Genomic DNA, 15,650 nt, shown 5'->3' on the forward strand with positions numbered 1-15,650 from the left:
TTTATCTGTCATGTGTCAACTTTATTATTAGTGCTGCCACAAGGGCTCAATAGGGGTAAGAGAGACATTTCCCCCGCCTTGACACAGGTAATGTTTTGTTTCTTGATCTGGGTGAGGGTTCCATGGAGTTATTAACTTTGTGATAACTAACATTGATGGGAATATTTACACATGCACTTTTCTGCAATTATGCTATATTTTATTTTATTTTATTTTATTTTTTTGATGGAGCAAAGGTGTTTTAATCAACATGACTTGGGCATATATACTGTAGTTATTCTCAGCAAAGATAAAGATTAAAATTCCAAACCCAGAGGAATCGGGTGGAGAGGGAGGTGGGAAGGGGGATTGGGATGGGGAATACATGTAAATCCATGGCTGATTCATGTCAATGTATGACAAAAACCACTACAATATTGTAAAGTAATTAGCCTCCAACTAATAAAAATAAATGAAAAAAAAAATTCCAGACTTATGTTTTAAGATGATCCCTATTAAAGAGAGAGTTGCAAACAATCACCTTTTACCATATGGCTCATAAAAAGGAAGAGGGTACTTATCGCTGTAATGAGAAATGCCTGGATTCCTTAGCCCCGGGAAAGGCGTGCCTCTCCTCTTAATTCCTGAATATTCAGGAATCAATAAAGGCCAGAGGGTTCCTGATAGATCCAAAACAGCACACAGGAAGCCTCTTGTTAAATGCTTCCTGACAATTCCTCCTATTTTATTATATTTGTAAAAAAAAAAATGTCCTGACCAAATGAGTTTGGTTAGTATTAACCAACCATATAGAAAGGTGGCGATAAACAACAAATACAATTATCAAGACAATCACCAAAGTTACAGTTCTAGACCCAATAATACTTTGAAACCATCCTTGTGGGTCTAGCCCGGATAATTTGTTCAGCTAAAGTTTCTAAATTAGTGGAAGAGGGCAGACGTTTAGAAAAAGTTTCAAAGATTTCCTTTTGCAGTAATTGTACATTCAGAGAGGCATTATCAAGTAAATGAAATTTGATTTGTTCCCAGTAGTAGGTACTATGATTGAATTAAACAGGAGTAACACAAAATTGGCAATTAATGCAAGTTACAGACCAAGTTGTAAATTCCTTATGGCTATAACAAAAGGAAGTGGGACACAGGCCTGTATAATATGACTTATTATAGCGAAAGAAATGGTTACTATGACCACGACTGGTCTCTGTGAAATGTCCGGTCCGAGTCCCAAGTTCTTTGGTGCTGGCAGCAAGTTCCCATATGTTTTATATGTCTATAGTTCAGGCCCAATTTTTTTATTGAGGATGATTCAAGGAGGAGGAGGAGGGTGTCAGCCAAGAAGTCCTTTGTCATGGTAATGTTTCAACGTTGTGTTAGTAACCTTTTACATAATGCTTTTTGTTCTTTCCCTCTTTCCCTAAAGTTTCAGTAGTAAACATGGTTCACAGACAGAAAAAGGGCAGCAATGTCCACAAGTCTTCTTTTGGAGGCAGGATGAAAGCCCAAGTTTGTCGGCCGACGTTTATGCATAATTTTGCTGGGCCCATACACAAAGGAAGGACTGCATAACCTAAAGAAATGTTAATTAGTTTTCCCTCCTCCCCAGGGTGTGAGGGTTCCAGAGAGGGGGCATGTGGGTGGAGTCATTGGTTGATAGGATCGATAGGTCTTTTCTCCATCTATTTTATGACCCAGATGAAGTTCAAGGGAATCTGTGATGCTCATTGCCCTTGAAGGAGTCCACATGGGATGAAGAAGTACTGTGGGAAGTCTATTAGTAACCACCATGTCTTGAGCCCTCTGGATGACGAGCTACCAGTCACGAGGATTCTGGAGAGGTCAAAAAGGGATGGGAGACTCCAGTCCAGAGGTCCTACCAACTTCCCAGGATCCTCCTCGCTGGAATCCATCTCGGCTGAGCGATGTGTGTGCCCCCAGGAAGGATGCCAATTCAGAATGACTGGCAAGAGACAAGCCAGAAAGGAACCCAATGACCATAAACCCTGAGACTGTGAGGTTCTCTCCGTTTCCCTCACCCTCCTGCCCCGCGACGCGCTCCCACTCCCAGGTCTATGCTATATTTTAATATGAGAGGGACTTGGCCAAAGGGAAGGTTATACTGCTGTCCAACTTGTTGACTTAGCTGCCTGCCTCAGAATCATGAATACCTCAAAATATTCCTAAGACTCTCTGCATACTTGGAAGTCTGTAAACATTCTGGAAGTCCTCTGTGTCTCAGCACTAAAGAATCCACCTGCAATGCAGAGATGCAGCAGGCATGGGTTCAATCATTGTCTTGGGAAGATCCCCTAAAGGAGAAAATGACAACCCACTCCAGAATTCTTGTCTGGAAAACCCCCTGGACAGAGAAGTCTGGTGGGTTACAGTCCACAGGGTTGCCAAGGGTGGGACACGGCTGAAGGAGTGAGTATGCAAACATGAGCACCCTCTGAGGTGTGCCTGAAGCTCACAGGGCTCAGAGGCTACCTACAGGACTCCTATCTCCATTAACACTCTCCCAACTCAGGCATGAGGAATGAGACAGTCTTCATCTGGGAGAACTAGGTTGTGGAGCTTTAACAAAATCTAAAATCTTGGTAGCTTAGCACAATGAACGTTTATTTCTTAAGCAAAATCTACTGAGGTTTTGGGTGACTGTTCAGAGCTTGGCCCAGGAATTCAGGCTTCTTCCACCTTGTGGAAATTCTCTCAAACTATGCTTCTACAGGGGGCTTCCCCAGTGGCTCAGCAATAAAGAATCCTCCTGCAATGCATGAGATGCAGGAGAAATGGGTTCGACCCCTGGGACAGGAAGATCCCCTAGAGGAGGGAATAGCAACCTGCTCCAGTATTCTTGCCTGGAGAATCCCATGGACAGAGGAGCCTGGTGGGTCCCATGGACAGGAGAATCCCATGGACAGAGAAGTCCATGGGGTCTCAAAGAGTCAGACACAACTGAGCGACTGAGCATGCACGTGTTTCTGCAGTCCCCACAGTGCTAGAGAAGTTTGCACCAGCATCCAGGATTTCCATCCGGAAGTGACAATGGTCACTTCTGGGCACAGTCCGCTGGCCAAGACTATCCAGATGCCACTTGCCACCCCTCCCGTCCACATCTGCAGGGAACTGAACTGTGGAAAATACAACTCTTCCATGTACTCAGAAGGAGAGATGAGGATAGGCCCTTAGAAAGTGCTGCATGCCGTCACTGAGCTTACCTAAAGCCAGTTTTGGAATCCTTATAAGGGCGTGGAAAATAGATTCTCCCCGCTTCAGTATGATGTAAATTCCATGAGAATGGACAATATCTGAACTTTGCATCTATTCTCATTTCACACATGAATATATTGCATAGTTCTCTAATTCTTATTTCAAATTTGAAAATCTCTGTGTGACTTTAAAATCAGAAATAATAGCATAACAAATATAATAGAAATTTTAAGAAACAGTAAAGACAAGGATGGCTTTATTTCAAATGTAAAACACTTTATAACAAAGTTGTCCTCTGCATATCAGGATGGTAGTAGTGATTGCTCATACGTTCTTGAATTGTTTTTCTTCTGGTGAAGGCTCGTATCTCGTCTCTTTCTCTCTTGAGAGAAGACATCACTGAGAGTGTTTTCCAGTATCAGTGTCAGAGTCTTATATTTTGCGGAAGAGTTTCTCTCATTGCAAAATTGGCCCATATGAATCCATAAGCTATAAACCTGACCTTACTTAGGCCTCATTTGTGAAACTAAATTACAGTAGTATATAAAAATTACATTCTAAATCTAAAAAGAAATGCTGAATGAGGTATAAATAAGATTACACTTAAAAATAAGATTATACTTAATAACTTTATTTTATTTAAATATATGGCTCTTCATGGAGAAGGAAATGGCAACCCACTCCAGTATTCTTGCCTGGAGAATCCCATGGACAAAGGAGCCCGGTAAGCTACAGTCCATAGGGTCACAAAGAGTCGGACACGACTGAGCGACTAACACAACACATGGCTCTTCAAGAAACACCTTCCCTAGACTTGTAAAACATATTTTTCTGTTTAACCTTGTAAACACTGGTCAATTTTTTCTGCAGTTGAACCAGCTATTAGCTTTTAGGAGAGTCAAAATTCTCTTAGTTTTGGGATCAAATTTGTATTGCCTTGTTCCACGGAAGAAATAGAAAAATCCTAGAAGTAAAACAAAGGAGACATTATATTATACAAATAATTTCTAGGTTTAACCTGAAAAAAATCTAAGTCATTTGTAAGAATAAATATTTTTTGTATTTTCTGTTCTAAATAACAATACTGATGCTATTCTGTGGCAACAAAATCAGTTCAGTTCAGTTCAGTCACTCAGTCGTGTCCAACTCTTTTCGACCCCATGAATCGCAGCACGCCAGGCCTCCCTGTCCATCATAAACCCCTGGAGTTTATTCAAACTCATGCCCATTGAGTCGGTGATGCCATCCAACCATCTCATCCTCTGTCGTCCCCTTCTCCTCCTGCCCCCAATCCCTCCCAGCATCAGGGTCTTTTCCAATGAGTCAACTCTTCGCTTGAGGTGGCCAAATATAGAGGAGTATATAAACTCACTTACCACCTTTCTGGAAAACAGCATCAACCTTGTCTCCAATTCCAGGAAATTCTTCTGCTATCATTTTGGGGTAGCCTGCATCCATGGATTGTTTATATTCATCATACCTGGTCAAAAAATAATTGGAATATCAGAACTACTTGTTAAAGATGTAGCCTTCTCAAAACCGTTATAAGGAATTCATCAGCAAAAACGTAATAAAATCTCTTTCACAGATTATGTATAAAATAGGAGGTGAGCAGGATGCTGGGTGGACTAGAAAATTTATAAGGTCCCTCTGAACTATAACATCTAATTCTAATTTCTCCAGTAGGTGCCATTAATGTCAAATGCAGTGAAAGGTATGTTCCTGGTGGCTGCAGCAGTTCTGTGAAGGTGAATGCCCTTCTCTTCACATTATCTTTCTCAGTTCAGGCCCACGTTCTTCCTGGATTTCTAGGACAGATATGATCATTATTGGTCAATAGACTTTGCAACTAGACAAGCTACTGCCATTCACAGCAAAGGCAGTCAGCCAAGGCAATGTGAGACTCATGTCTTAAATGATTCAGTCTAGTAACTTCTATGTAGATAGGACAGGTATCCTCCCATTTTCTGCACCCAGTCTTTACCTCCAGCATTTGTTGGCAACAAAGAAGTATGTTTTCCTAGTATCTTCCTCTGAAACAGCAGCATCGATGCTCTTCACCGTTCTCGGAAAGCCAAAGGACCTGTAGATGTCCCTGGGGTATCCGTAGAGAACATCCTGCCCCTTAACAGCCCAGTACTTGTTACCTGCCAATCAAGAAACCGGGATGAAAACCCTTGCCAAGGGCACCAGTAGGCAGGGGGCAGATCTCCAGCTAAACGCTCACTCTCACGTGCGACAGCAGTGTCCCCGCGGCACATCAGAATCATTGAGGGAGGTTTTTGTGCCTTTTCTGAATACTGATGCTTTTCTGAATACTTTTCTGAATACTTTTCTGAATACTGATGCTGATAGCCTACCCCAGACCAATTAAATTAGTATATTTAAGGTTTTTTTCCTAGATGATTCTAATCTGTAGCGAGCTTTGGGAATGACTGGTTTATGGAGCTGGTGGCCTCTTTCCAAAGCCAGAGGTTCAAATGACTAAAGAGTTCATCATGCCACCACAGGGATAGAAATGTTCACTTCTCCAGGTTGCCCGCAGGCTGCAGAAGTTCACCCCAAGGTATCCTAAAGTCCAGAGGGTTGTAATGACTCACGATCTGTAATGACTTGTGACCTTGGGTAGAAATCATTACATCTAACTAGAAGACAGTTCCAAATCCTTAAATTTAAGCTGTGTCCAGATTCTGCACGTTTATACTCAGTAAGTGAGGTGAAAGCCGTTCAGTTGTGTCTGACTCTTTGTGACCCCACGGACTATACAGTCCATGGAATTCTCCAGGCCAGAATACTGGAGTGAGTAGCCTTTTCCTTCTCCAATACTTAGTAAATCGCAAGTCAAATAAAACTGGTCTTCTTACATCTTGAAGCCAGCATTGTTCTTATTGCACAAGTATTCTTGTTTATCCCTCGGGGAAAAAAGCAGTTTGAAACTTTGTGTATCTAAAATCCTATTTATTTTCTTTACGAAAGAGCGAGAAAGCCCATTTCAAAGTTTATTGCCCATCTGAACTGTTTTCATTTCTTTGCCTTGAGAGTACTACTGGGTGAGGTGTCTTAATGTTCATCTATACTCTGCCAAACATATATTTTCAGAAAAACTGGTATTTAGCATAGTGTTGTCAAAGTAAGGAGCTGACCATTGGATTGGGGTTTATTCTGATAGAATCAAAAAGTTTGCCTCATGCAATTCATGGTAATTAAGGACTTATCACACTTTAATATACATATGAATTGCCTGGGAATCTTGGTAACATTCAAGAAGGTCTGGAGTAGGATCTGACTACATAGATGGACTTTGTGGACCTTATGCTAAGTGAGGCTCTGTGATTCTCACAGAGGGGACAGTGTCAGCGCAGCTGGTCTGCGAGGCATGCTCTGATGGCAAGGCTGCAGCGCCCCCATCTGGCTGTCGTGGGCCAGCTTCTCCTTTCAGGAAAGCAACTTTTGTAAAACAGGCTCTAGGGAACCAAGGGACTCCAATGTTCCTCTCAGTTTTATTCCTGGACACCCCAGGGAGGTGAAGAGGATTTAAAATACATAGTTTGCACAGAAAATCCTTTCATAAGTCCAGATTCACAAACAGGCCAGAAAATCTGTGTCTCAAATTTTTTCCGTTAGAAATGCACTCTGCGATTCTTAGCTAAGGAGATGGACTCCCACTGATACTGCTCCGTTTGTCAAAGTTCATGGAAAGAAAGTTGATAGTAATCTCACACATGAGCCCAAAGCAGAAGAAAACTTAATTGATAAAAATTGAAAGTGAAGTCCCTCAGTCATGTCCGACTCTGTGACCTCATGGACTGTAGCCCACCAGGCTCCTCTGTCTCTGGGATTCCCCGGGCCAGAGTACTGGAGTGGGCTGCCATTCCCTTCTCCAGGGGATCTTCCCACCCAGGGATCGAACCTGGGTCTCCCGCATTGCAGGCAAACGCTTTACCCTCTGAGCCACCAGGGAAGCCCCAATTGGTAAAAACTGAAAGCTAATTGGACAGAGAAGCCTGGCAGACTACAACCCATGGGGTCACAAAAGAGTCAGACATAACTTAGTTACTAAAGAACAGCAAAAATTGGAAGTATTACCTTTGAAAAACCGGACCTCGTCCCTGTCGGCAACCTCATAAGCAGCGTGAAGTCCATTTGGGAGATGTGGCCAGAAAACAGAAATGAAATTGAGCTCCACTTCTGGGTAGAAGGGATTTGTGCGCATGTAGAACCTAATTTGAAAAAAAAAAAGGTTTTGATCAAATCCATAGCAAGTTCTGGTGTCATCCAGGCCCTTCTATGGCTGGCACTGGTGGCTTGTGGGTTAGTGTTTATCATGTGGCTCTCCAAAGTGGAGGTGGAGAGGAGTTCTGGTCTGTAGCCGTTGCTTTCTTTCTTGGTGAACATACTCCAACCACTGCAGATTTCAAGAGATTTGAAATGGTACCTCACTGTATAGTATTTCCCCCATACAGGCAGAAGCCATCTCAGGAATATAAATAAATAGAAAAATACAGCAAAATAATTGCAAAGGGATACAGAGGGATGGGACCTTCCCTGGTGGCTCAGATGGTAAAGAATCTATCTGTAGTGGAGAAGACCCGAGTTTGATCCCTAGGCTGGAAAGATCCCCTGGAGAAGGGAATGGCCACCCACTCCAGTATTCTTCCCTGGAGAATCCCATGTACAGAGGAGCCTTGGCAGGCTAGGGCTACAGTCCACGGGGTCACAGAGTTGGACATGACTGAGTGACTAACACACACGCACACACATACACACGCACACACAAACGGATGAGTTATGATTATTTTTAGTACCTTTGGTTTAGATATAATTTTAAATTGATATAATTAAACTTTTAATAATGCTGTTTAATAGCAAGCTTGCAAAATTCTCCAATGGCACTGGCTAGAACACGATACTAGCATTCTGCATTTCGTACACACTCTACCTACTTCATGCCTTACCTCACAGAAATCCTGTGAGAGATTACTTTCATCTCACAGATTAGAAATTGAGGTGGGGGGGGCGGCAAAGGGAGGTGTCCAAGGCCATGCAACTGATAAGATGCATGATAAGACGCTAAGTTTTACTTAGCCATTCCCTATGTGCTCCTTTGACCGGCAGTTCACAAAGGAGGTTCTGCAGGCCCATGTGTGCTAAGTCACTTAAGTGACTCTGCCTATTATTTGTTAACAACAAAGTTGACTCTACAGTCCACAGGGACTGGGGTAAAGAGGAAGCATAAACCATCATGTGGATCCACAGAAAAGTTTTCCTGATTCCAAGCCGCAGGGCAGACTCTGGCCTTCTTGATCCAGTGGCCTCTGCCTGACTGTGAGAACTGGGGCAAGTCTGTCACCGTCACTGTTTCTAGCCTTCATGTTTCCACGACTTGGTGACATCCAAATGACCTCAGAGTCCTCTCGGGTCTTGCGGACCTTAGACCCGGCCCTGTTCTTTGGGGTCATCCCTCAAGTACTTGCTTTGATGAGATGTCCTGCCATACTGAGAGCTTTCCTTGAAAGCCGTATCTTTCCTAGCACCCCCCAGCATTGAGCCGCCCCCTGCATGCATCCATCCTTATCTCTTAAATTCAGCACAGGCTGGGAAGCCAGAGGAGCTGACTCCCTGCCTTCTGGGGTAGCTATGACTGTGACTCAGTAGAAGAGCACTCCAAGAGGAGAGCGAGGAGAAGCCAGCCTTTTAAAGTACCCCTGCTTTCCATGCGTGCTGGGCTGTGCCGTTCAGAAAAAGGGTATTACTATTTTCCTAGTCCTTTAGGAATCAGAACTGTACACAGAGTGGCCTTACTCCTTGCACGCAAGGAGACCCTAGACTTCTCGAGGTCTCATGCTGCCTCGGGAACTCTGGGACCCTCCTCTGAGCACGGAAGCTCACTCTCACCATCCATTCCCACCCCCGGCCGGGACCTCGTGAGCTTCTGGGGGTTCTCCCTGCAATGGCGCCTACTGTTCTTTGCCCCGTCCCAGGGTTGGGGCACAGAGACCTGTTATGACCATAGGCTTTGGAAGGGGTGTCTTTACCAAGATGATACTTAAAAGGGGTCTACACAACTCTCATCAGCATGATACTGCCGTGAAAAGGACTGATTTCTCCTAACAAAATACTGATGTACTTAACCATCCCAAAGAGGGACAAAAACGGGAAGAGGCCCGAAGCAGAGGTCGGAAGACCGATTACTGCTCTGCTGCCGGTGAACTCGCTACCCTGAGGATCTCTTTCCTTCTCTCTGCTTTACTTTACAGATCTGTAAAATGGAATTATATTCACTGATTTGCTGCTTCAGTGGTAATTTTTCTGAGAATCAAATGACAGAATACATGCTGGGGGAAAAGTTGTTAAAATTCACTATGTTGTGCAAGAGCAAGCTATTGTTTACACTTAATTATAACTATAATCATGTATATAAACAAATGTAAGAAATAATGTGTGAAGCCCAAATAGCCCCATAATAGTGAGTCCTATTATTATTACAAATATAAAACGCAAAGAAGAACTGTTGTCTTACCGGTCTTTGAAGAACATCATTTCTCCCCGAATTGTAGTTATAGCATCAAAAGTTAGCTTGCTATCACACACTTCTGGGGTTTGTGGGCCAGTTGGCTGAATGGGATTTTGGGAAGGTCCTAAAGGAACAAGAAATCTGAAGTTAGTTCTGCCTGGCTTTGGAAAACTACATAACCAAGGAAAGTTTCTTAAAAGATACAGACAAAAGATACAAAAGATGTTTTAAGGACCCCTTGTCTATACTATTTTTCTTTATACCCACCATAGATGGCCTGGATCCCATCAATGTCATCCTGAGAAAGCTGAACATCACCACTGAAGATGTAACTGGGGTACATCAGAGCCCCAATGTCAGTAGAATGAGAAAGTCCAAGGGAATGGCCAAATTCATGAGCTGCCACGCGATATAAGTTATAATCTAAAAGGGACAATAAACCCATTTGCAATTATTTGAAATGTTTTCAGTTTTGAGACATTTAATTAAGTAGTAGTCTACAACTATAAAAGGATTAATGTTCTTATTTTATCAGTAGCTTTTTGAAATATATAAATTCTTTTCTGAAAGGTGAGAAGGATGCATTCATTACTAGTGAAGAGAGTACATGCTCAGGCATGTCTGACTCTTGCATCCCCATGGACTGCAGCTTGCTAGGCTCCCCTGTCCATGGGATTTCCCAGGCAAGAATACTGGAGTGGGTTGCCATTTCCTTCTCCAGGGATCTCTGTGACCCAAGGATCGAACTCAAGTCTCCTGTATTTGGCAGGCAGGTTCTTTACCACTGAGCTATCTGGGAAGCCAGTGAAGAGATTGGTTAAAACTTGAATTCTATGATTACAATTAAAAGCAAATTCAGCCGACAAGACTCTAGCCCATTATACAGAGTGAAGTAAGCCAGAAAGATAAACACCAATACAGCATACTAACGCGTATATACGGAATTTAGAAAGATGCTAACGATAACCCTATATGCAAGACAGAAAAAGAGACACAGATGTATAGAACAGACTTTTGGACTCTATGGGAGAAAGCAAGGGTGGGATGATCTGAGAGAACAGCATTGAAACATGTATATTATCAAGTGTGAACCAGACCTCCAGTCCAGGTTGGATGCATGAGGCAAGTGCTCGGAGCTGGTGCACTGGGATGACCCAGAGGGATGGGATGGGGAGTGAGGTGGGAGTGGGGTTCAGGATGGGGAACACATGTAGATCCATGGCTGATTCATGTCAATGTATGGCAAAAACCACTACAATACTGTAAAGTAATTAGCCTCCAACTAATAAAAATAAATGGAAAAAAAAAGGCTCTAGCACAGATTAGTCAATCTTGTCAGTGGTTATATGGCATATATTATTTCACTGAGAAGCAATATTCTTCTATTAACACAATTTTTTTTTTCTATTTATAGATTGATAGATGCTTAATGCTGGAAATTTTAGAATATATATATAGCATCTTCTCCCTTAATTTCTACATATCTTACTAACATTGTTACACTTTGGTGTGTTTCCAGGAAAAAAGATTCTGTGTAGATGCCCACAAGGAAAACATTAAGATATTCAACACTTTCTCAATAGAGATTTCAGAGTAGCCCATTTGTAACCAGTAAGATGGTCTTACTAACAGAAGTAATTGTCTTACATTTTCTAAATGTATTGTAAATTTTCTAAGTGGTAGCAGAAAAGTACATATTTCTATTAACACGTTCTTTCAGTTAAATCAACCAATATTACAATGAACCAAGAAGGTGGGAGGAGGGGGGAGGGTTGAGAGAGGCAGGACAAGCTGACTTACTTTGGAAATCGGTGGTCCACCTTTCATCATCATCAAAATGAGCGTCTCCTCCGATACCTGCACCTGGTTGAAAAGCATGAGCAAGGTTTCCACCAGGTCCATCAAAGGGAGAATTGTCACGATGATCTACAAGAAACAGAATTCATCAGATGTTTCTCTAGATTCTTATTTAGTCTAACCCAGGAGAGTAAGCATTAACATTGCTAAGAGGCCAACAGATTTGCAGGAAATGAGATCTAGTCTCCTTCTTAAGTCCATAAAATCAACACTCTTTTTTAAACAAGGAAATCTATCTGCAAAGCTGAAGAGATTCAAAGGCAAGGGGAAGTTAAGGTAAGAATACTTTCATGCTACAAAAAGAGCTTACCTCCCCTGACAAAGGATATCATTATGTCCGCGTGACCCTCAGAGACCTTGGTGAAGGTCAAGGGTGTGACATTTTCCCAGAGCTGAAAGGCTTTCTCAATGGCTTGGTCCACAGCTGCTCTTGACAGGTCTGGGGTGTAATTTTCAATCCTTCAAGTGAAATAAAACACAGACAAGTCAGATTTCATTTCTCACGGCTCTGATGGAAAGAGTGTTCCCACTCTGGTGCTCAATCTAACTACCTGTAGGTCAGGTTTGTGTTCTCCCAACGAGGATTTCCTGGGGTGAGAACAAACTGGGCCACATCGGGCACCCCACATCTGGGCTGCTTCATCACATTCAGAGTTTCAGCATCTGGTTTCCCAGTCACTCTCAGCCCAAAGAATTTTTGCATTTGCTTTAGCTTTTCAGTTATGAGGCCACCGTTTCTCTGCCTTTCAACTTTCTTCCCATTACTGTTCAGATTGTAGTAGTTTTCCAGGTATTTCTGATGAAAGATAAAATTATCAAAACACTGAATGGGAAATCCTCTAATTTTACTAAATACTGATGGTTTATACTGTCATAGCTGAAACAAAGAACTACTTTTAAAGGTTGCATTTAGGTTCCATGGTCCTTATTATGCTTTTTGTTGGTGGAAACTCATTTTGGAGTAGAACTCTTCCTGCCACTATTTACTGTGAAGTCAGAATTATAATTTTATAGAGACATATTTGTATATTATTCCTTTAGTTCCCTATCACTTTTAACTGGAAAATGAGAGTCTATGCACAGCTAGATACATTTTGGGGGAGAATACCCTTTCTGACAAAAATCTCTCTTTGTAGGAAACCCATCGTTAAATAAACTCTATTGTACTATTGCTGGGGGCTTCCCTCATAGCTCAGACAGTAAAGAATCCACCTGCAATGCAGGAATCTGCCCACAATGCAGGAGTCCACCTTCAATGCAGGACACATGGGTTCGATTCCTGGGTCAGGAATATCCCCTGGGGAAGAGAATGGCAAACCATGTCAGTATGCTCGCTGGGGGAAGCCCATGGACAGAGGAGCCTGGTAGGCTCCAGCCCATGGGGTCACAAAGACTTGGACATGACTTAGTTACTAAATCACCACCAGAACTGCACACTGATACTATTCTGCTATATTTTGGAAAAACACAAATAAGGCTTTGCATCTTGGGCATGTGAAAGTCAGCATTTACCTGCACCATCTCCACATCTTGTTCTCGTGTTTCTGAAGTCGCTGCTGGAAAGCCGTGAGACCCCGCGCCCCAGAGGAGCAGCAGCAGTAGAGGCAGTCTGGGCATGCTGGTCTCTGTCTTCCGTCTCAGCTTAAGGAATCGGAGAGCTCCTACCTCTCTGCTGCTCTAGTGTCTCAACCAGGAAGCTCCCTCTTTATATACAGGTTCTGGAACTTCCAGGAAGCCGGCAGCTGTGTGACTCACATTTCACAACATCCTTTGATTATCTATGAGCAATCATCACAAATGGTGACTCCAAGCAGAATATCTGGGGTCGTTTGGTGTTGCAATCTTCATTATTATCAAACAGGACATGGGCAAAGGAGACATATCCACCATGTAAACAATTGTTTTCTCCAATTCATTTCTATCCTGTTTGAGAAAGACCTCCTTATATACACAGATCACAGAGTACTCTACAGACTTAAAAATAAATAAATAAATAGCAGGCTTTGCTGCTTGATTGTGCTGGTCATAAAGTGCTCTGGATACACACACACCTTGCTTCCCAAGCAAAGGGCAAAACTGCTGACACCTATGCCCTAGGGCTGCTCAGTACCTGCAAAGACAGGCACTCACTTGTGGGTGGCCCTCCCAGGTTCCCTGGTGGCCCAGATGGTAAAGAATCTGCCTGTGATGCAGGAGACCCGGATTCCATCTCTGGGTCAGGAGATTCCTTGGAGAAGAGAATGGCTACTCACTCCAGTATTCTTGCCTGGAGAATCTCATACATGAGATTGGGGTCCATGGGGTCACAAAGAGTCAGACATGAATTAACACTCACTTTTTCTTCTAGGTTCAGCGGGGTTTCTTTCCACCTTTGCTAAACTGCCTTGTATGCTATTTTCATAGCACCATAGTTTCCCTTAATCTTCATTCAGGCCCAGAATTTGAGAATCTGGGCTGAGAAGACCCCCATCCACAGGTGGGGTATGTGGTAACTCCCTGCCCAGCAGGATCACGGGATGAGTCGGTTCCTTCTCTGAAGCCTGTCGGGGTGCATCGGGTGAGCCAGAGGCTAGCAGAAGATCAAGTGTGAGTCTGATATCTTATTTTTAATCATCCTCCTTCTCCTCAGTGTGAGCACATGTCTGCTCCTTGGGGCTAGGAAGCAATTATTTCTTCTTTACGCATGCACTCATTCAAGTATTTATGTATTCATCCATTTCAAAGACCTTATTTAGCATCTTTTGTGCACCAGTTATGGTGGGATGAGGGTAATTAACAAAGAAACAGGGCCTTCCATAGTGGCCCAGTGGTTTGGAATCTGCCTTACAACACAGGGACACAGGCTGAGTCCTTGGCGGGGGAACCAAGATCCCACAAGCCTTGGAACAACTAAGCCCACGTGCCACGCTAGAGAGTCCCTGAAGTGAAAGGATTCGTCACGCAGTCGTGTCTGACGCTACGGGACTGTAGCCCACCAGCCTCCTCTGTCCTTGGGATTCTCCAGACAAGAACACTGGAGTGGGTTGCCATGCCCTGCTCCAGGGGATCTTCCCAAACGACAACAAAAGATTTCACCTGCATGCCACAACTAAGAACTGATGCAGCAAAATAAATAAGTAAATAAACATTTTAAAAAGAAGCCCATTTCAAAAAATAAAAACAAACAAGCAAACACCTTATGGGACACCTTAACATGACTTTAAGAGAAGTTTGTACACAGTTTCACAGATTAGCTTTACCAGAAATACTGGGATAGGAGAGAATCTGGACCTGGTCTAACCCTGTTTTCTGATCTCCATCAATCCTTCTATCTCTGTCATGAGTTTTGCCAAATATTAGTGCCAACTCTTATATTATTTTTGTACTTTTCTTTAAATTTACTCTAAAAGTTTTGCCTCAGTAGAGTCGGTCATATCCATAAAATCATAGCTTAATGGGTTGTAATTTCTGTGTGCAAATTAAAATAAATAACTGGGTATATAATGAAAAACGTATGCTCATTAATCATGTTCCACAGAAGTGTCCTGGGGCCATAGTAATACCCGTTACACACTCTGTGAGGCAAGCTGGCCTGAATTTGCAGCTTCCTTTCCTCAGCGCCCCACCCCTCTGCCCTGAAAGACGTTAAGTACAGTGTAAAGTTGAGAAACCCTGGTCCGCGCTCCGCGTGAGCGCCTGATGGGGTCGCCCGCCTTCCCCACCAAGTCAGGCTTGCTGTCTCAGGACTTTTCTCACGGTACCAATTTGCTTTTCTTGTCATGCTAAGAAACACGCCTCACGCGTAAATCTTGCTTCAGTATTTGCTGAATTGATTTGAAAGAGCTTGTTTCCTCTCTAATCCTTTAACCACAAGTCCCTCAGCCAAGCGAAGGAGCGTGTGAGTTAGCGGCGGTGAGAGGAATTGGAAGGCGCCCTCACGGAGATGGGCTCCTCTCCTCGCAGCGCGAGGCGGAGGCTGAGGACCGCAGAACGCCGACCCCCGAGGCGCTGCAGCGAGGCAGCGAGCGGGCCGGAGGGGCGCGGACTGAGCGTCCCCTTGGGGAGTCTGGTCAGGTGACGTGGTCCCCGCCTC

The 15,650-nt window shown here is 43.3% G+C and overlaps 1 protein-coding gene across 1 annotated transcript; it reads right to left on the reverse strand.

Moving 5' to 3' along the window:
• Positions 1-3,433: 3,433 nt before the first annotated feature.
• On the reverse strand, positions 3,434-13,242 carry MMP1 (matrix metallopeptidase 1). The gene is made up of 10 exons (XM_065944278.1): positions 13,091-13,242; positions 12,130-12,374; positions 11,889-12,037; positions 11,522-11,647; positions 9,989-10,144; positions 9,728-9,845; positions 7,294-7,427; positions 5,192-5,354; positions 4,584-4,687; positions 3,434-4,171 (listed from the first exon to the last, which is right to left on the reverse strand). The coding sequence occupies exons 1-10, from the start codon at positions 13,193-13,195 to the stop codon at positions 4,062-4,064; spliced, it is 1,410 nt and encodes a 469-aa protein (XP_065800350.1). The 5' UTR covers positions 13,196-13,242; the 3' UTR covers positions 3,434-4,061.
• Between the last annotated feature and the right edge of the window lie 2,408 nt (positions 13,243-15,650).

This window comes from Muntiacus reevesi, chromosome 9 (assembly GCF_963930625.1).
Source record: "Muntiacus reevesi chromosome 9, mMunRee1.1, whole genome shotgun sequence".
Lineage (NCBI taxonomy): Eukaryota > Metazoa > Chordata > Mammalia > Artiodactyla > Cervidae > Muntiacus > Muntiacus reevesi.